At 46.4% G+C, this 20,144-nt stretch overlaps 2 protein-coding genes across 15 annotated transcripts in view; one reads left to right on the top strand and one right to left on the bottom strand.

Annotated features, from left to right (window-relative positions):
• The window catches only part of ZC3H14 (zinc finger CCCH-type containing 14), a 49,184-nt gene extending 47,396 nt beyond the window's left edge, over window positions 1–1,788 (bottom strand). For 6 of the 13 annotated variants that reach the window (XM_009249367.4, XM_009249368.4, XM_063715195.1 and 3 more), the window contains exons 1-2: window positions 1,558–1,781; window positions 1,040–1,082 (exon numbers count right to left, since the gene is read on the bottom strand). In XM_009249367.4, the coding sequence (XP_009247642.1) occupies window positions 1,040–1,082; window positions 1,558–1,593 (79 nt within the window). In that variant the 5' untranslated portion in view covers window positions 1,594–1,781. 13 annotated transcript variants of the gene reach the window in all.
• A 7,420-nt stretch (window positions 1,789–9,208) lies between these two features.
• Window positions 9,209–20,144, top strand: part of PTPN21 (protein tyrosine phosphatase non-receptor type 21) — a 90,274-nt gene continuing 79,338 nt past the window's right edge. For both annotated transcript variants that reach the window (XM_063715674.1, XM_024231683.3), the window contains exons 1-2: window positions 9,209–9,348; window positions 13,390–13,771. In XM_063715674.1, the coding sequence (XP_063571744.1) occupies window positions 13,592–13,771 (180 nt within the window). In that variant the 5' untranslated portion in view covers window positions 9,209–9,348; window positions 13,390–13,591. The remainder of the gene's footprint in view (window positions 9,349–13,389; window positions 13,772–20,144) is intronic.

The raw sequence follows: 20,144 nt of genomic DNA, 5'->3' as shown, positions 1-20,144 counted from the left end.
CGGCTTAAAAAAAAAAAACTACAAAGGGGGAGTGATTTGAATATGATTTCATTATGGTGTTACTACACTGACAAGTTTTATCAACCATTAGTTTTACACAATCCAAATACCACCACAGTGAAAAATAACAAACACCATCTTAGTATTAATATGAAAACAGTTTTGACTTCAGAGGCCCTTGGAGTCTCCCACACTTTGAGAACCACTGTCATAAGTGGTAGCTATTATTTTTATAGGAGGCACCAGCTTTGGGGGCAAACCATAAAACCTTGCTCAAGTAGGCAAAGCCTCAGTTTCCTTGTTTACACAGTCAAAGATACTGCCACTTACCTTCCAGGGTTCTCGTAGGGATTATCCTGAGTTAATGCATATACAACAATTAGGCACAGTACCTGACCCAGAGTAAACACTCAAATTATAAAAGAATAAAGAGAAGGAAAAAGCCTTACTGTTTCAGACAGAAAGAGGGAAAACATAAAGAGATCGGAAAATAAAACTCACTTAACCATTACAGAAGCAAATGCCAGAAAGCATCAAACATTCATATCCAAAATCAGAGTTCTAAAAACAAATGTCAAGAGGAAAGTAACAAAAATAGGAAACTTTAAACAGGCATGGTGGCTCACACCAGTAATCCCCGCACTCCCAGCACCTAGGGAGGCTAAGGTCAGATAATTGCTTGAGCCCAGGAGTTTAGACTAGCCTGGGCAACGTAGCGAGACTCGTCCCTAGAATTTAAAATGAGAGAGAGAGAATAGGAAAAACATAAAATAAAATTCGGTCAAACATTATGTAAAACGTGCCAGAGCCTTAACGGAGGAAACTAAATTTCAAAACACCATAACAGAAGGAGGTTTGGGAGAAAAAAAAAACGGTTGCAAAAAGATGATAAAGAAGTAACCAGGGAGTATAAGATTTGAAGAAGGTAAAAGGGAGTCTCTCCCAATGTCCAAAGTACGGTGAGAAATATGCATTCACTAAAATTCAATTAGCTGCAAACTCTAAATTCTGTGAGACTAACAACCAAAAAAACACTTACCAACATAAGCTCCTAATTCTTGTAATTTCCCCTTAATGGCACTCTGAGAGAGAAAGAGCAAACGTGCATGTGAGAAAGGCGGCTCTAGGAGAACAACACCGGACTCTGCAGCGGCTGAGGCCACTTTGCTGGTGCGCTCACCTCCGGATCCCCCGGGCGGGGGCGGGGAGGAGCCTCGCCTGCACCGCCCCCCACCCCACACCCCACTCCAGCTCCGGCCCCGCGGCGCCCACCTCCCGCAGCGGACCCAAAGCGGCGCGCGGCGCCGCGGTGGTGGCTCCAGCCAGGCCTGCGCCCGTCTTTCCATTTCCCGGCGGCTACTTCAGCCGCAGCCCCGCTCCGAGGCCGCAAATGTCCCCAGGCCCGAGGCGGCCTGGACGAGGAGGAGCCGCAGCCTGCCAGGAGCGTCCACCGGAGGCCAGGCCGCGGCGTCCACCCGGGCCCACGGTCTCCGTTACTCCGACAACCGCCCGCTCGCTGAGACCTGGCTTCCCACCCCCGCCCGGCACGGGCCTCACCCGGATCTTGCGGCTGATCTCGGTGCCGATCTCCATGGCTCTACGGCGTGCGGGAACTCAGCACAGCGCGGCGCTTGGCTTACCCGGAGGCTACTGCGGACTCCTACCCCGCAGCCGGGCCACCACCGCCTCCTCCTCCTCCGTTCCGCCCCCGGCCGCGCACACGGCGTATCCCCGCCCCCGCCGGCACTGCGCGCCGGAGTGAGCGCGCATGCGCCCGTGTCCGCGCCTGCGCACGCCTCCTACCCGCGAAACCTGCGCTCAGGCAAGGAGGGCGGCGGCGTGCGCGTGCGGGTGGCCTTGCCGCTCCGCCTCCTGGATCTTTGGTTAGTCTCTCTGCTGGCCCTCCGCTTATTCATTTTATTCTCTCTTGGATGGGAAGAATGAATTAAATGTGTAGCAGAAAGATCTTGGGCTGTGATATGAGACGCGAGTTCAAATCCAGCCCTCACTCACTGTCAGTATGGTGTCACTCAATCTCCAGGTATTTCGACTTTTCTTACCTGTAAAATGGAGTCCGCCGCTTAGAGGTTGCACTGCAATTACCCTTGAAGGGAAAATGGACTATCTAGAGCAACAGAGCCAATCCGTCAAGTCTTTGACTACGCACTACCGTGGCCCTCCTGGGTTTGGTTCTGCCTTCCTTCTCCCAGGCCCACCCATGGCCTCTCCCCGAGACGAATCCCATCCTCCTGCTTCTCTGAACATCCTCCGTGGGACAACACTTTTGTTCTGAGGACTTAAGTTGTCAACTCTGTGCTGATAATGACCGAATTTTCCATCAGCCGTGAATTCTCACACAAACCCCACTCCCAAATTCTAAGTGACTACTCTTATTTTCTCCCAGTTCAGCACTTAGACAGAAGTCGCCTTCATCTCCCCTTCCTCCACTCAATAGGTTACTACTCTTGATTCCCCTATTTGTATCGATAGCCGAATTCTCCCTATCCCTGATCACAAAACCTGGGAAACAGAGGAGGCACAGAGAGGTCTCCTTTCTCCCTCATATCCACTAATTCCTGAGAGTGGTCTCTGTTATCCATTGCTGCCTAACAGATGGCCACAAATTTAGCAGCTTAAAACACAAACGTTTATCATCTCATGGTTTCTGTGGGTCAACCTCACTGGGTCCTCTGCTCAGGGTCTCACAAGGCTACAATCGAGGTGTCAGGCAGGCTGTATTCTCATCTGGAGGCTTGACTGAGGAAGAATCTATGTTCAGGCTCATTCAGGTTGTTAGCAAGAATTCATTTCCGGCTGAGTGCGGTGGCTCATGCCTGTAATCCCAGCAGTTTGGGAGGCTGAGGCTGGCGGATCACTTGAGACCAGGAGTTCGTGACCAGCCTGGGCAACATGGCAAAAACATGTCTCTTCAAAAGTACAAAAAATTAGCTGGGCGTGGTAGCATGCACTTCTAGTCTCAGCTAGTTGGGAAGCTGAGAGGGGAGGATTGCTTGAGCCTGGGAGGCAGAGGTTGCAGTGAGCCAAGATCATGCCACTATACTCCAGCCTTGATGACAGAGTGAGACCCTGTCTCAAAAAAAAAAAAAAAAAAAATTAATTTCCTTGTGGCTTTATGAGTAAGGACCCAGATTTTTTTCTGGCTATCATCTGGAAGCCACCCTCAAGTTATAGAGGCTGCCCACAGTTCTTTGCCAAAGGGTTCACTAACATGTCTGTTCACTTAAGCCAGTAAAGGCCGGGCACAGTGGCTCATGCCTGTAATTTCAACTCAGTGAAGTAGAGGTGGGAGGATCACTTGAGGTCAGAAGTTTGAGACCAGCCAAGGGCTTTCATTTAATTAAGTTAGGCCCACCCAGGACCTGACCCCAAAATCAGCTGATTCACGACCTCAATTACATCTGCCAAACCTCTTATTTTTGCCATGATCCACACTAGGGGTCAGGAGTGGGTTGTGGGGACAGCAGGAGCAGGAGTTGTGGGGCTACCTAGGGTCTGTCATATGGTCCTTTAATAATCTCATATAATCATTTCTTGTGAATTCCTATGACATCTATATGGAAGCTATTAGTATAATAATATGTTCTGTGCAATGTTATTTCGTGTGTGTGTGTGTCTTCTCTAACAAAATTATAAACTCTCTGTAGGGCTTTATATTTCTCCAACCTTTCAGGATGCTGGACACATAGTAAGCACTCATTAAATATGTATAGGGTAAAAGAAATTAAAGACCTAATTTACAAAAGCATTCCTCAAGGATAAATCCAGTGATCATACACTCATTCAACATTGATGACAGGCAGCAGAGCAGAATGACACAGAACAAGGGCACTGCAGCCAGACCGTCTGGGTCTGAATCCTGGCTCTGCCACTCCCTCTGAGACCTTTGGCAAATTGCTTCTTATCTCTGTGCCTCAGTTTCCTTACCTGTGATATAGGTATGATACTAGTTTTACCTACAAAGGGTTACTATAAAGATGAAATAAGTTAATATTTGTGAAGCATATTGAACTGTGCCTGGCTTATAGCAGTACTATGCTTGCTGATTAAAAATTAAGTACCTACACTGGGATACAGTGCTAGGAGCCAGAGCGCAAGGAGGAGCAAGACCAACTCCCTGCTTTCATGACACTCAATCCAAAAGACAGATGAATTACTTTTATTCCTTTACCAACCATTTCAGAACTAAGAACAAAAACATGTTTTACCATTACTGGGTACCCAATTCTCAGTCAATATTTACATAATATTGAAAATAACATTTAATAAAAAGTAATGTTTTCATTAAAACACATTCAGAGTAGGGAAACTTATTAAAATATATTCAAGAAAGCGTTAACTTTTAGGACAATGAGCTAACTTTTAGGACAACTATGGAAAAGAGACTAAAAGACTGCTTGAGACCTCCCACCTTTAGATCTAAGATGTTACGATGTCTAGATCACAGGAGGGGCAAACCCGCTAAACCAATGGTTCATTTGGTGTTCCAGTGCAGTTCCAGGCACTTCCCTGTAAACTGCAGCTTCACAAACTACATCACATCTCGAAGAAGATGTTCATGATCATGCCCTAAGAGAAGCCATTAGAGGGAGTAGGAGTGCTGGGCTTGAAAAAGACTATACTGGACAGTTTTTTTGTTTTGTTTTTTTTTTTTGGGTTTTTTTCCCCCAGCTTGGAAATGTTCTCTGATTCAGGGGAAACAACATGTTTTCCTCTAGTGATAGTGTGAAGACCAGATTTCAACAAACCCAAAGTGCCAGCTAAGAGGGCTCTGGGCTGTCTTCCAAAAAGAGAAGATGACTGAAAAGAGCATTGGCTTTGAAGTCAGAAGGGCTGAGTACCAACCCCATCTCCATGGAGCCATGAGTCTTCTAACATTGCCCCCCAACCATGTCTGCAATCTCTTCTCAGGTTGTATTTCAGCTGGATGTTGCACATCCTTTGCACGTGTGCGCCTGTGTGTGAGTGTGTAGAAGCACTAGGGGGTGGGGGTGGGGGTGTCCTCCTGCTTGAAAAGCTTTTCTTTCTTTTTTTTTTTTGAGACAAAATCTGGCGCTTGTCCCCCAGGCTGGAGTGCAATGGCGCGATCTCGGCTCACTGCAACCTCCACCTCCCAGGTTCAGGCGATTCTCCTGCTTCAGCCTCCCAAGTAGCTGGGACCCTCCACCACGCCCGACTAAATTTTGTATTTTTAGTAGAGACAGGGTTTCATCATGTTGGCCAGGCTGGTCTCAAACTCCTGACCTCGTGATCCGCCCACCTCGGCCTCCCAAAGTGCTGGGATTACAGGCATGAGCCACCGCGCCCGGCCACACATTTCTAGTTCTAGCCCTCACTGTCCCCTTCCTCAGGGATCATTATCTTTTTTTTTTTTTTTTTTTTTTTTGAGACAGAGTCTCACTCTATCGCCCAGGCTGGAGTGCAGTGGTGCGATCTCGGCTCACTGCAACCTCCGCCTCCCGGGTTCAAGCGATTCTCCTGCCTCAGCCTCCTGAGTAGCTGGGACTACAGGCGTGTGCCACCTGCCCGGCTAATTTTTTTTTTTTTTTTGAGACGGAGTCTCGCTCTGTCGCCCAGGCTGGAGTGCAGTGGTGCGATCTCCGCTCACTGCAAGCTCTGCCTCCTGGGTTCACGCCATTCTCTTGCCTCAGCCTCCCAAGTAGCTGGGACTACAGGCGCCCACCACCATGCCTGGCTGATTTTTTATATTTTTAGTAGAGGCGGGGTTTCACCGTGTTAGCCAGCATGGTCTCAATCTCCTGACCTTGTGATCCGCCCACCTCGGCCTCTCAAAGTGCTGGAATTACAGGTGTGAGTCACCGTGCCGGGCGTAATTTTTGTATTTTTTTAGTAGAGACGGGGTTTCATCATATTGGCCAGACTGGTCCCAAACTCCTGACCTTGTAATCCACCCACCTCGGCCTCCCAAAGTGCTGGGATTGCAGGCGTGAGCCACCATGCCGGGCATGATTTTTGTATTTTTTTAGTAGAGACGGGGTTTCACCATTTTGGCCAGGCTGGTCCCGAACTCCTGACCTCGTGATCCACCCGCCTCGGCCTCCCAAAGTGCTGGGATTACAGGCGTTAGCCATCGCGCCCAGCCAGGAATCATTATCTTTGCGTGGCAGGGCATTCATTCAATTTGGATTTTTGCAGATGATGATAATTTATACAGTGGGTATTCACCATGCTATCAAAACAGATTAACTTTTGAACTTCTAAGAAAACACTAGTCAGTGCACCCACCAAACCACAATTTCCTTTCCTTTTTTTTTCGAGACAGAGTCTTGCTCTGTCACCCAGGCTGGAGTGCAGTGGCGTGATCTTGGCTCGCCACAACCTGTGCCTCCTGCGCTCAAGCGATTCTCATGCCTCAACCTCCCCAGTAGCTGGGACTACAGGCATGCTCTACCACGCCCAGCTAATTTTTGTATTTTTAGTAGAGACGGGGTTTCTTCATGTTGGCTAGGCTGATCTCGAAATCCTGACCTCAGGTGATCTGCCCTCCTAGGCTTCCCAAAGTGCTGGAATTACAGGCGTAAGCTACTGCGCGCGGCCTCCTTTCATCTTTTTGTCTTTCATCATTTTATGTGCTGGGCTTTCTTTTTACATTTTATTTATTTTAGTAAGAAATAACTTCCAGTGTAAAAGTATGTGTAAGTATGCCACCTTCTGGATAACAAGAGGGGGTAAAGATACTTGTATGTAGTTGCTTGTAACTCTGCAGAACATCTCTGTAAGGATACAGAGGAATGAGGGAACACTGGTTACCCGCCAGGAGAAGAGCTGGGTGTCTAGCAGGCAGGGTGAGAAGGGGACTTTTTACTTACACCCTTTTGTATCTTTGGGGGTGGCACCATATAAATTATCTCACTTCCTTAGATATGCAACACAAGCTAATAATTTTATGTCTAATATTTTGAAGGCGTTATTCAAGTGCCTTCCCATGAATGTTCCTGCCAAATTAACATAGCTGAGGGAAAATAGGGCTTAGGTACTTGGTCAGTAAATGACATCTGTGGACTGTGAGGGAGGAAGTTCAACTCAGTTGTCTAACATCTCTTGGGTTTTACGGTCATTTTCTATTTTTAAAATTCTTTTATTTTCTTCCTGATTCAATTAACAAGTTTTTATTTAGTGCCTACTCTTTGCCCAGTACTGTCCTAGGAATCCTAGGAGATATAAAAGAAGCCGTCATGAAACAACTTTTACAGTTCTTGCCAAGTGTGGAGATCACTGTGGAATGGTGTGGCTAGAAAGTCATCCTGGAAGCAGAGTCTTACTTGCAGAGAAGCAGAAGGCTTAGACAAGTGGAAGGAGGGCAGAAGGGGCTGCTGACCAGGGGCAAAGCTTGACAGGGGCAGAAAGCGATATGGGTGGTCAGAGAGGCCCATCTGGAAAGTCCCTATAGGTCAGGCAGAAGAACTTAACCTTGGGAGTCCATTAGGAGTGATAAGAGAAGGAAGCCTGGTATTAGCAAGGAAATAAGAGAGAACTGAGAAACCAGATGCCAGGAGACCACCCTTGTTGCAATAATCCGGATGTAAAATGATGAGGGTTTGGATTTAGAATGTTCCAGGGGGAACAGAAACAAAGAATTCATGAGACATTTCAAAGGAGGAAATACCAGGTCTTGATGACAGGCTGGAGATGATAATGGGAGAAGTCACACATGATTCCAATTTTTCTACCTTGGGAAGCCAGCAAAGTGACTTCTTTTTAGATCTCTTTTCTTTCCTCACACACAAATTGACCCCCTCATAGAGTTCAGTTGAAATCTCAATTACAAACAGAATTGATCCTTTTTTTTTCCCTTAGAAACACAGGTAATCTTATTTGCCTTTAGCTAAACGACCCAAGATGCACCTTGCTGGGCTTTGCTCTTGGATAGCACTCATACCTCTATGACAATGCTCCCCACTTTGGCCTTGTACTGCGTGTGTGGTGTGCAGGTGCGTTTATCACCCACTAAACCAAAAGTCCGTGTTGTGCAGGGACCACATCTCATGCATAGTTAAGTATTCAAAAGTTTTTGTTAATTGTTTAAGAAAATGAGATTTACATGAAACAATACTTTAAAAAGCTTTCCAGAAACAACAGCATTAAAACAAAATCACTGAAATTAAAATTTACATAAATTAAAAGGTTCTCTGTTCCACATGCCAAGATCTGACACTATTGTAATAGTGGTAGGGTCACACAGTTTTATTCCTCAGCTTAAGTGCTGCAATACAGTAATAATAATGCAGTACAAGAATACTGTGTAATAAATGTTAAACGAAACACTTCCTATATACTTTACACAAGTTATTGGATATTTCTTAGTATTTATTTCCCCCACCCCTGCGGTGCAAAGATATTAATATCCCTGTTTTATAGGAGAGGAAACAGGTAAAGAGAAGTTAAGAAATTTGCACAAGATCATCCAGCTAGTAAATGTTGGAGCTGGGATTTGAACCCAGACAACTTTGTCAAGTCTCCATCCTTAACAGTTCTGCTCTGTATTGCATAAGCAGACAGCTCCCTTTTGGGGATTGACAGGTTATTTGAGGCATATGAACCATTTTTGGTGGGGGGGCTTTCCCACCCAGTACTGGAAGTGTCCAGTTATATGGGGCATAACCTTAGGAGCAAGCAGGAAAAGAAGAAATGTATTCCAGTAGTGTTCAGAAATATACCAGAATAAACGAATAACCATCAATAACAGCATTTTACAGCCTACCTAATAACACAAGAATAAAACCCTTTATCTGGAACCTAAATAATACCCCCTCCACTCATTTTATTAAAAGCCTTGCTTTATTTGGAAACTCTTAAAATAAGTGATCATACGATTAAAAAAAGCAGCGGCGCGCCCCCTCCCCGGCGGCCGGGCGCAGCTGTCCGCGCCTCCCCCGCGCGGCTGCCCGCATTCCAACTCTCTGAGGTCACGGGCCGCCGCCGCCTCCCCGGATCCGCCCGCCCGGCTCAGGGGGAGGGACGCCCGGGCCCGGCCGCCCCGCTGCTCCGGCCGCGCGTCCCGCGTCGGTCCGACGGTCTGTCTGTCCTCCTGCCACCCCCCGCCCCCACGGGGCTTCTTTGTGCGGCGCTCCTCGCCGGCCGGTCCCACCTGCAGGCCTCGCCCCTCGCCATCGCCACTGCCGGACTCTGCCCAGGGGAATGGTCTGCGAGCCGGGTTTTTGGAGACAGGAAGTGAGGCGTGCGAGCCCCATGAACGCGCCGCGGCCCGGGCTGGCGTGCGGGTGCGGCTGCGGCGGCCGCGCGGCGGGGCCCCGGGAGGCGGGTCGCTGAGCGGGGCGCGCGGCCCCGAGGATGCGGGAGCGGGAGCAGGTGAGGGCGAGGTCCCCGGCCGGCGGGAGGGGCGGGCGCCGGCCCGAGCGGTGGGGTGTGTCCGCTCGCCCGGACCCCGGAGCGCGCCCGTGGCCCCGGAGTCCCGGAGAATGGGGCGCGGCGGCCAGACCGGTAGCGGGAGCGTAACAAAGAGAAAAGTCTTGCTTTTCCAGGTTCGCTCTCATGTACTTGAGTAATTTCTAAAAGGAGTCTTGAACTTCTATTCTGAACGCTCTGGCCGATTGTTGCGGGTTAATTCTGGATCAGGGTTTTAAATGTGTTAGGCATATTTGTGCCTCTCAGAATATGTAAACGTGAAATTCGCCAGATAACTTTGGCGAGAAAGGGCGCAGGGAAGGACTGTTTGGTAACGCCTGGGTTTGTTTTTGGAGCAGAGTATTTACTCTGGAAACAAGAATTCTTGGATCTGCAAATTCCGACTTGTGATTTCTGCAAATCCTGATTAGATTGGACGCTCTTGGCATGCTCCTCCTATTTTCTTTTTTGCTGAGAAAGCCTTATAATAATAGCGTATGCTCACAAACACATTCAAAACATTCGTGTGCTCCAAGTGACAACTGCTGTATGCCTAATAGTTGCTGACAGTTTATTTATTTATTTTTTTAAGTTTGGGACACGACAGTAATTTTACTCTCAATATAGTCCGTTTTGTTTCTAGGGCATTTTATTCTGGAGCATCTATGCACAGATGTTTTCTCCGTGAGAAACATGGGTTTAATGCTATAGCTATAGATATTACTCTAAAAATGTCACATACTCTCTCCTTTTAGTGCTTATTTTATTTTAAAGCAACGTTGGCAACATTACATGTGGTGAGGACCTTAATAGGAAGGGGGAAACGCTGTAAGATTGAGAGGTAAAGTGTATTTGAGGAACTTTTGGAAAGGGATGTAGAGAGGGAAAATTAAAATGAATTCACAAATAGTTCAGACTGCCTTTTGTAAACTTGTACTGAAGCAGAATCTAGTATGTATCTGTTTACTTACCACAAAACGGAAAGATTTTGTAGAGAAATAATTATCTCCTAGTTTTCCTTTAATAGCTATTTATAAATTATGTTTACTTTAGTAAATTATAATTCCAGACCCAATCACTTTCATATTATTGCGTATTATTTTATACCTGAAACAGACCTCCCCAAAGAACTCTTAAATTTCTACTCATCTTGGTTTTATTATCTTCAGACATTCATAATTGTATTACACCATTTGGCAACAAATACTGCATATTACTGAAAATTAAGATGTGTAAATCATTGATACATTTGTAAATTATTAAACAAAATCATTGTTTTAACAGTGGGTTTTATATAAATAAGCAAAAAGCAAGCCATTCTTATGGATAGATCTTGGGGGGATGCACCATGTACACACACACTGCAACTTTTTCAATTTCATCTACCAAAATAAGAGATAACTTTGACTTTTCCTTTATCCCTAATGCAGTAATACATTTCAAGTCTCTGGGACAATTGAAAGTTTTACTGAGTTTGCTTAATCAGAGCTTAAGTTAATAATTAAGTTATACAGTGTAGTATCTATTGCTTTCAAGGCATAGTTCTATGTAGTGAAAAGACTACCATATTTGAATGGCACCTAATACAAATATTTATCTTTCCTCTACACATATGCAATATCTTGTCTGTTCGTCTACACTACTTAATCCGCCCAGTTTCCAGTTACCATAATTTTTATATAAAATTGAAACCCACCATCTGTTCTCATGAAAGGGTGTTTAGTATGCATATTTATAATCCTTAAATATTTACACTCTTGGTTTATCAATTTTCTAGTTAAAAGCTTATTAAAGTTGTCATTTGCTAATTTTTTTTCCATCTTGCTTTACTTATTTAGTTTATACCCCTGAAACAGCAAAGAGCATTGAAAACTACTGGAAGTGGAAACCATATCTTTTAATATTTATTTTCTGTTTCCCTCCATAGTATGGTGCTTTTACCTACAGAAGGCACTCAGCAAATGCTGTTAATTAACACAGTACTTTAGGTAGTTGCAGCGTTGTTTTTTTCTTCTGGCCTTCCCCTATCCCTTGTTTTTAATATTTTGATTTTCCTGGCTATGGGGAATAACCAGAGCTCAAAACAAACAAAAAAACTAGCCAGATAAAACCGTGGTTGGGTCCTTATTAGAGATACAGCTCTGTATGTAATTATAGCATGGTTGTAATCTCTTTAAAGACAGCGACGGCTTAGGGATTCGTCGTAGATTTCTCATGATGCTCATTACGCTGTCTTGTTCCCAGAGACGCAATACACATTTGTGGAATGGAATTTCAAAATGTTAAGTTTGGCAAAGCCGAGGGTAGTAGCGGAACCCTTTTCTCCAGGTCTGCCATTCCCTAACCCTGAGTGCCCCATCACCTCTGGGCCTGAGACGCAGTCAGGAGAGCAGGACCCAGCAGAGGACTGGGAGTATGGAATTTGGGATCGATTCCCAGCTCAGCCCATCCTAGCGTGAAACTGCGAAAGCCGCTTCTCTTCCTGAAGCCTGGGTTCTGTCTGCCAGATGAGAGGGTCGGGAGTAGATCCTGCCTCTACGCGCGGTCCCGGGCCGGAACTCAGCGTAGCCAGCTATGGCTGGGTCTCGCTAAGCGATTCATCCCCAACAGGCAATCTCTGCGGAAGGTAGGGAACCATCTCAGGACCCTGGAAATGTCCGGGATTTTGTAGACTCGTTTAGGGGGAAAAAACTAATCCAGCTGATATAAAAATCCCCAGCTGGTGCTCGCCCCCATTTGCCTCGGCCCAGAAGTTACCATCAACAGGTCTGGTTAAAAACTGTTAGAGCCTGGCTTGGTGGCGCGCACCTGTGGTCCCAGCTACTCGGGAGGCTGAGGCGGGAGGATCGCTTGAGCCCAGGTGTTCGAGGCTGCGGTGAGCTACGATGGCGCCACTGCACTTCAGCCTGGGTGGCATAGCGAGACCTCGCTCATATAAAACACGTTGTAAGGAGCGTATTTTGAGGTCCTATGGCTCCAAAGCGGGCATCCTATGGGGCCCGCCCAACCTCTCCACCGCCAGTAGGGCTCGCGCTGGTCCCTTTAAATGTTCCCTTCGTGAGCCGAGGGACCGGTCCTTTTAGAGCGCGTCCGTCCAGAAACGCGGCTGCAGAAAGAGGGTTCCGGGGCTTCTGAGTCTACTGGTTGGCCTGGCAACGCCGCGTGCTCTTCCCAAGGGGAGGACGCGGGAGAAGCCGGGGCCTGAGTGCTCCAAGGCCCCGTGGGCTTCTTGGGTTTGTTGCCTCCGGCCGCTCATTAACTCAGGATGGCGTGGAAGGCCTCGCCCGCCTCCCCTTCTGGGCCGCGGCTCCGCTTAAGTGAAGGCCTGTTTGGGCGTCCCCACCCTGGAGAGGGGCCGGGGTCTGGATTTTCATAACTGCCACTCTTCTAGTGGTAAATGGATAACGATAAATGGGTCTTTTATGATGTTTATCAGTAAATCAATTTGATGACGTAAATACTTCCACAAGCGCTTGTTAGGCACCTCACCGCGTTTGAACCACACACCTGCCATTCTTAGTGGGGATTATTCCTCCCGTTTGCCTTCAGGGTTAATTTTCTAAAGGGATTGGGACTGAAACCTAGCTCTTTTGGGGGTATTTTGCACTTTTCTCACTTAAGGACTGAAGAACTCTGACATTTGGAGTATTACAACCTGAAAGAGTTACTATGAAAAAACAACACCTTATCCAAAGTAGGAAGAGGATCACAAATACTAACTACAAAATTTGGGATTATAGTAGTGCTGGCTATTATCTCATTTAATCCTGACGATGGCCCAGTTTGCTATCCCTATTTGTAGGATACAGTGAAGGGTGGAGTCTGACCCTGAGCCTAGCACAACTCTGAGATAAAATTCCACCCTGCCTCCCGGGTCCTGTTAGTGCCTTTTTTCCAGCGGAGAGGGGCGGCTTGTTCTTTGGACACAGCTTGACTGGCTTTTCTTTATATAAGCAAAGCCCAGCTTTACCTTTGCTTAACTAACGGGCGTTCCTCTTTCCCCAGCGCTGGCGTCGATGCTCCCTTCCTCGGGCCCTTGGAGACTCCGTTGCTTTTTAATGGCGGCAGCGGCTGCTGGGTGAGCAGCTGGAGGCCGGACAGTGTTCGTCCCATCCGGAGAGGATCGCTTTCTCCTGGCGTCACCAGCGCTGGGTTGGTGGGGGTAGCTTTTCCCTCTTTGCTCCTCCATTCTTGAAGAAAGAAGAAGATGCCACTGCCATTTGGGTTGAAACTGAAACGCACCCGGCGCTACACGGTGTCCAGCAAGAGTTGCCTGGTTGCCCGGATCCAACTGCTTAATAACGAGTTTGTGGAGTTCACCCTGTCCGTGGAGAGCACTGGCCAGGAAAGCCTCGAGGCCGTGGCCCAGAGGCTGGAGCTGCGGGAGGTAAGCCACCTAAAGACACTGCAGGCCGGGCACGGGTGGCTCACGCCTGTAATCCCAGCACTTTGAGAGGCCGAGGCTGGTGGATCATCTGAAGTCAAGAGTTCGAGACTAGCTTGGCCAATATGGTGAAACCCTGTCTCTACTAAAAATAGAAGGCCGGGCGCGGTGGCTCACGCCTGTAATCCCAGCACTTTGGGAGGCCGAGGCCGGCGAATCACAAGGTCAGGAGTTCGAGACCATCCTGGCCAATATGGTGAAACCCCATCTCTACTAAAAATACAAAAACTAGCCGGACGTGGTGGTGGGCGCCTGTAGGGTGTGGTGGCGGGCACCTGTAGTCCTAGCTACTCGGGAGGCTGAGGCAGGAGAATCGCTTGAATGTGGGAGGCAGAGGCTGCAGTGAGCTGAGATCGCTCCACTGCACTCCAGCCTGGGCTACAGAGCGAGACACCAGCTCAAAAAAAAAAAAAAAAAAAAAAAAATTGGCTGGGCGTGGCGGTGGGCGCCTGTAATCCCAGCTACTGGGGAGGCTGAGGCAGGAGAATCACTTGTACCCAGGAGGTGGAGGTGCAGTGAGCTGAGATCACACCACTGCACTCCAGCCTGGGCAACAAACTCTGTCTCAAAAAAATTAAAAATAAATAAATAAATAAAACACAGCAGGCTTCTCTGGCCCGCGTGCTGGCTGTGTGTTCTGGCCCACTGGCCACTCACTGTGTGTCCCTGGCTGGGATGTCTGAGTTGAGCCTGTAGTCCCCTCCTCATGAAGCAGGAATAGATTAGAGCAAGAAGTCTTCCCTTGGGGTACCCTATAAGAACTAATGGTTCTTATTTTGAATATGTTTATATTCCCCCCCAAGGTAATCCAGAATCAAATGTGAATACACTTTGGGTTGTTCAAATTTCCATTTTCTAATATACCCCCAAGGGTCATCCTGATCTCTAGTACAGTTTACTGACTTCATTCTTTCTTTTTTGTTCATTTTAATTTTTTTAGAGACAAGGTCTAGCTATGTTGCCCAGGTTGGTCTCAAATTCCTAGGCTCAAGCGATCCTCCCGCGATAGGCATGTGCCACCATGTCCGGCTCTTGACTTCATTCTTTCAACATTCATTGAGTAAAATTCACTGACTATATTCTTACAGGCCAGATCAAGGTTCTAGAAACATATTGCCTGAACTCAGTTTGAGTTCTAGTTTCCTCACCATCTGCTTCTGTTACCTTGGGCAAGTTATGTGATATCTCTGAGCCCCAGTTCTCCATCTGAACCATGGGGATGACTGTGACACCTAATTCTCAGAGTAGCATAAGGTCGTAAGCTCTGCTAACTAGTCTATTAGAGTACCGATTGGGAGGTTTGCTCAGGAAACCCCTAATCTAGTTGGTAGGAAGTTATGGAGTACTCATGTATCCATACAATGTCTTAAATTTAAAATGTTATGCAAGGCCTGTGAAGAAAGGTCTCTAATTAAACCTAGGACCCTCCCTACCTTTGGCTACCTGGTTCTGGGGTAAGAGAAAGTTAGAGAAACTGGTTATTCCACCTAAAAAGTCAGGAATAGATGAACTTTGCTCATGGTGACCATCCAGTCACTTATATGATCACTCAGTATTGAAGATGCGTAAGTGCCAAGCACATACTTACTTGGAAGCTCACCCTAGTGTTGTTGCCAGTAAAAAACAGGCATGATGCATGCTGTGATAAGGGAAGTAGAGGGTGTGCTATAGGCCAGAGGGAGGTGCAGCAAAGGGAAGGCTGCTCAGGGAAGTTGATTCTGAGCTGTGACCTGAGGATGGGGCAAGGGAGTCCTATCAAGGGCTGGAGGAATTCCAACAAAGAGAACTGCACAGGGCCAAAGATGCAGAGGCAGCTGGTCTGCCTGAAACCTGAAGTGCGTGGAGGAAAGGCTGACTGTAAGGGCCACACAATGACGATTTTTTGTGAAAGGATTTGGATTTATCCTGAGGGTAGTGGGGAAGTTAATGAAGGGTGTAAACAGGTGTGGTATGATTGTTTCTGTGAAGAGTGAGCCCTTTGGAGAATGATTTGAGGGGAGTGGTTCAGGTACAGATGGTAGCCACCTGGAGTTGGATAGGGTTGGAGAGAGGTGGTTGGAATCTGGAGATATTCAGGACCTACCGAGTAATAGAGAAGGGTTAGTATGGGTCCTGGTTGATATTCAGGTTTTCAGTAGATGGTGGGGCTATAACAGAGAGGAAACGTGAAAGGAAGTGCAGATCTATTAGGGGCAAGGAGGAGCGTGTGGTGAGTTCAGTTTTAGAAATACTGAGTTTGACGTGCCAGTTGGAGGTTTTGAATAGACAGATGGATCTGCTGATCTGGAGTTCAGGCATGAGATCCAGGTTGGAGGGAAGATATTGGGAAGTATCAGCCTAAGTGAGTTCATTAAAGCCAGAAGATGGTATGAGGCTCTCCAGGGGAGAAAAAGAGGACATCACAGACCCCTCATGGTAGATTAGAGGAGGAGAAAGTGTTGGAAGGAAACTGAGATGAAACTGCCCAAGAAGAAGAAAGAAAACCAGAACAGCAGGCCTCAGTAACCAGTCCCTGCTTACTTGCATTTATTCTTTTTTAGGGATGGGGTCTCACTCCATCACCCAGGCTGGAGTACAGTGGCACCGTCATAGCTCAATGCATCCTCAAACACCTAGGCTCAAGTGATCCTTTTGCCTTAGCCTGCCAAGAGCTGGGACTACAGGTACACTCCACCACACCCAGCTAATTTTTTTTTTAACTTGTATTTTTGAGATGGAGTCTTGCTATGTTGCCCAGGCTGGTCTGGTAGTTGTTTCCTCTAGTTATCTTCCTGCCTTAACCTCGTGAGTAGGTGGGATTACAGGCGTGTGCCACCTTGCCTGGCTTAGTGGCTTATATTCTATTTATTTATTTATTTACTTTGGTTGCTTTGACTTTTTTTTTTTCCTATTATGGTTTCTTCTTCCTGTAATTGTCTTCCTCGTGCACCAGGTCTGTCTATAACGCCTAGAGAGTCAGCTTCTTGAGGAACTGTGGTTTATTTATTTTTATACCAGGTGTGGAATGTGTTCAGTAAATACAGGGAGAACTGAACCCACAGGCATTGCCTTCATTCTGTTAATAAGTCCAGGGAAATTGCCATCCCTTGTTAGAAGTTATCAGTCTCAGGGAACAAGTAACTTTATATAGCTGTGGGTATATTTTGAGCCTGATTTTTAACAGAAGAGGAAACAGGCATGGTCCCTAGAAAATGTTTTGCCTTTGGAGAGTCTGTCCCACAATTTCCGACATAAATGTAACAGGCATGGGTAGAAAGTTTGTATAGCAAACTTTTCCTCTGAAAGCCCCAGGAGCTCTGCTCTGTAGCATATAAACATATGGCTCAGGCATCAGGCCTAATCTTAACAAATGACTGTTCAGAAATAATCTGAGTGGGGTCACACCTGTTTCTAGTTTGTACATATAGTCTCTGTGTGATTCATACCAAGAAATATCGGTATGTTGGTTTCTTGCACTGTTCTCCCACTAAGCAAATCTGGAATTATCGCATATAGATTTGGGTGAAAAACTTTGCTACTGTCCAAATATAAATGGAGGGAAAATCTTTACTCTTGCTTAATTGAATACCATTTCACTTCTATAATGACTTTTTTTTTTTTTTTTTTTTGAGATGGAGTTTCACTCTTTTGCCCAGGCTGGAGTGCAATGGCGCGATCTCGGTTCGCTGCAACCTCTGCCTCCCGGGTCCAAGCGATTCTCCTGCCTCAGCCTCCCCAGTAGCTGGGATTACAGGTGCCTACCACCATGCCCGGCTAATTTTTGTTATTTTTGTATTTTTTTTTTTAAGTAGAGACGGGGTTTTATCATGTTGGCCAGACTGGTCTTGAACTCCTGACCTCAGGTGATCTATCCACCTTGGCCTCACAAAGTGCTGGGATTACAGGAGTGAGCCACCGTGCCCGGGCCTATAATGACAGTTACAAGGGCCACACAATAGTATAACACTATACCCAGGGGTTTCAGCTATATCAGTAGTGTTTCTTACACTGGGTATATGGGTATTTTTTTTTTGTTTGTGTTTTTAGCTGTCATATTTTTACAAGTGTCTAAGATATTTTATATTAAATTAAAAGCAACATGGTTAATATACATGTATCCAATGTAGTTAACTTAGGTTGCTAACTTTCTTCTAAATTCACCATATTTGAACTACAGAAAGTAACTTCTTTTTTTTTTTTTTTTTTTGAGACAGAGTCTCACTCTGTCGCCCAGGCTGGAGTGCAGTGGCATGATCTCGGCTCACTGCAACCTCCGTCTCCCAGGTTCATGCCATTCTCCTATCTCAGTCTGCCAGGTTCATGCCATTCTCCTGTCTCAGTCTCCCAGGTTCATGCCATTCTCCTGTCTCAGCCTCCCAAGTAACTGGGACTACAGGCGCACGCCACCACGCCCGGCTAATTTTTTGTATTTTTAGTAGAGACGGGGTTTCACCGTGTTAGCCAGGATGGTCTCGATCTCCTGACCTCGTGATCCGTCTGCCTCGGCCTCCCAAAGTGCTGGGAATACAGGCGTGAGCCAAAGTAACTTTTAAAAATGGGAAAATGAATTATTCCCTTAGGAAAATATTGCTGTTCGTTATAGCAGTAGTTTCTCAAAGCTGTTGAAATTCCCTGCCTATCATTCTTCTGAGTTTCAAAACATTTTTTCAAGAGAGGCTGTGAGTCCTTATGGAATTTAAGGGGAGCTAGAAAATTCTCTCCAATTTTAAAAGTATATGCTGTAGAGGCTTGAAGGAGGTGGTGAGACAAGTGGACACCTGGGCATGGCCACTGCCTGGGGCATCACCTTGATGGAATCAGCACAGTCCAGAGTGCAAGAGTCAGGCTCAAAAATCTCATGTCATGGGAAGACCTGATTTAATCTAGCTCGCTAAAAATGATGTGTAAAACCAGGACCCAAGTTTAGTAATTTATAAGCAGTAAGGAACTGCCAAGGGTCCCAGGTATGTGTGCCCTCTGCCTAGGCCAAGATTTTCCTATAGTTAGGGCACATGGGAACCAGAACAAACCAGAAATTTCTTGGTGAACATGGAATTAGAAGAGGTGTTGCCTTGAAAAAGTAGATATTTTCATAAGTCGGCCAGGCGCGGTGGCTCACGCATGTAATCCCAGCACTTTGGGAGGCCGAGGTGGGCAGATCACCTGAGGTCAGGAGTTCAAGACCAGCCTGGCCTGGCCAACATGGTGAAACCCCATCTCTACTAAAAATACAAAAAAATTACCCAGGCGTGGTGGTGTATGCCTGTAGTCCCAACTACTTAGGAGGCTGAGACAGGAGGATCACTTGAATCTGAGAGACGGAGGTTGCAATGAGCCGAGACTGCGCCACTGTACTCCAGCCTGGGCGACAGAGTGAGACTCTGTCTCAAAAAAAAAAAGAAAAGAAAAGAAAAAGTACGTATTTTTATAAGCAGAGAATTGCTGCCTCCAGGACCAGACAAATACCTTTGAGTCAGGGCACCCTTTCCTCTGGGCGGTGCTTCAGTGGTGCTTCAGTGCCTGTCTGCCTCTTGAGATGGCTGCTTAGTAAAGTGGTTAAGACAGTCTGCAGTAGTCAGAAACACCTAGGTTGCATCCAAGTGCTGTCATTTAAGTAATTATTAAATCACTTAATTTCCCAAGTCCATTGATTTTTCATTTGTAAGTTGGGGATAATAATAGTACCTACTTGATAGTGGTTATGAGGATTCGGTGTTAAATGTAAAACATTTAGCAAAGGACCTGGTATTTGGGAAACTCTCAATAAGCATTCTTCTTTATTACCATTGTTGTTGATGTTATATTATTGTTATTAGTGACTACTATCCCCGTGTTGTAGTAACTGACCAAATTCTCTTCATAGGAATTCTTTTCTTTTCTTTTTTTTTGGTGAGATGGAGTCTTGCTCTGTTGCCCAGGCTGGAGTGCAAATGGCACGATCTCGGCTCACTGCAACTTCCGCCTCCCGGGTTCAAGCGATTCTCTCACCTCAGCCTCCCAAGTAGCTGGGATTACAGGCACCTGCCACCACTCCTGGCTAATTTTTGTATTCTTAGTAGAGATGGGGTTTCATTATGTTGGCCAAGCTGGTCTTGAACTCCTGACCTCAGGTGATCCACCCACCTTGGCCTCCCAAAGTGCTGGGATTGCAGGCAGGAGCCACCGCACCTGGCCTAAAAAGTTTTTTAATCCTCAGGATATGGGGAAGTTCTGAAACCATGGAAGTCTCTTCAAGGTTATTTTTTTCATGTTTGCTATGGTGTATTGTGTTAGTTTTATAACTTAGAGGACAGTTTTCTTTCACCTGTTTCTGAGGGGGGTGTGTGCATGCTGGGGC

Source organism: Pongo abelii, chromosome 15 (genome assembly GCF_028885655.2).
Source record: "Pongo abelii isolate AG06213 chromosome 15, NHGRI_mPonAbe1-v2.0_pri, whole genome shotgun sequence".
NCBI lineage: Eukaryota > Metazoa > Chordata > Mammalia > Primates > Hominidae > Pongo > Pongo abelii.
The sequence above is the reverse complement of the archived record's forward strand: the minus strand, read 5'-3'. Positions and strand labels throughout refer to the sequence as shown.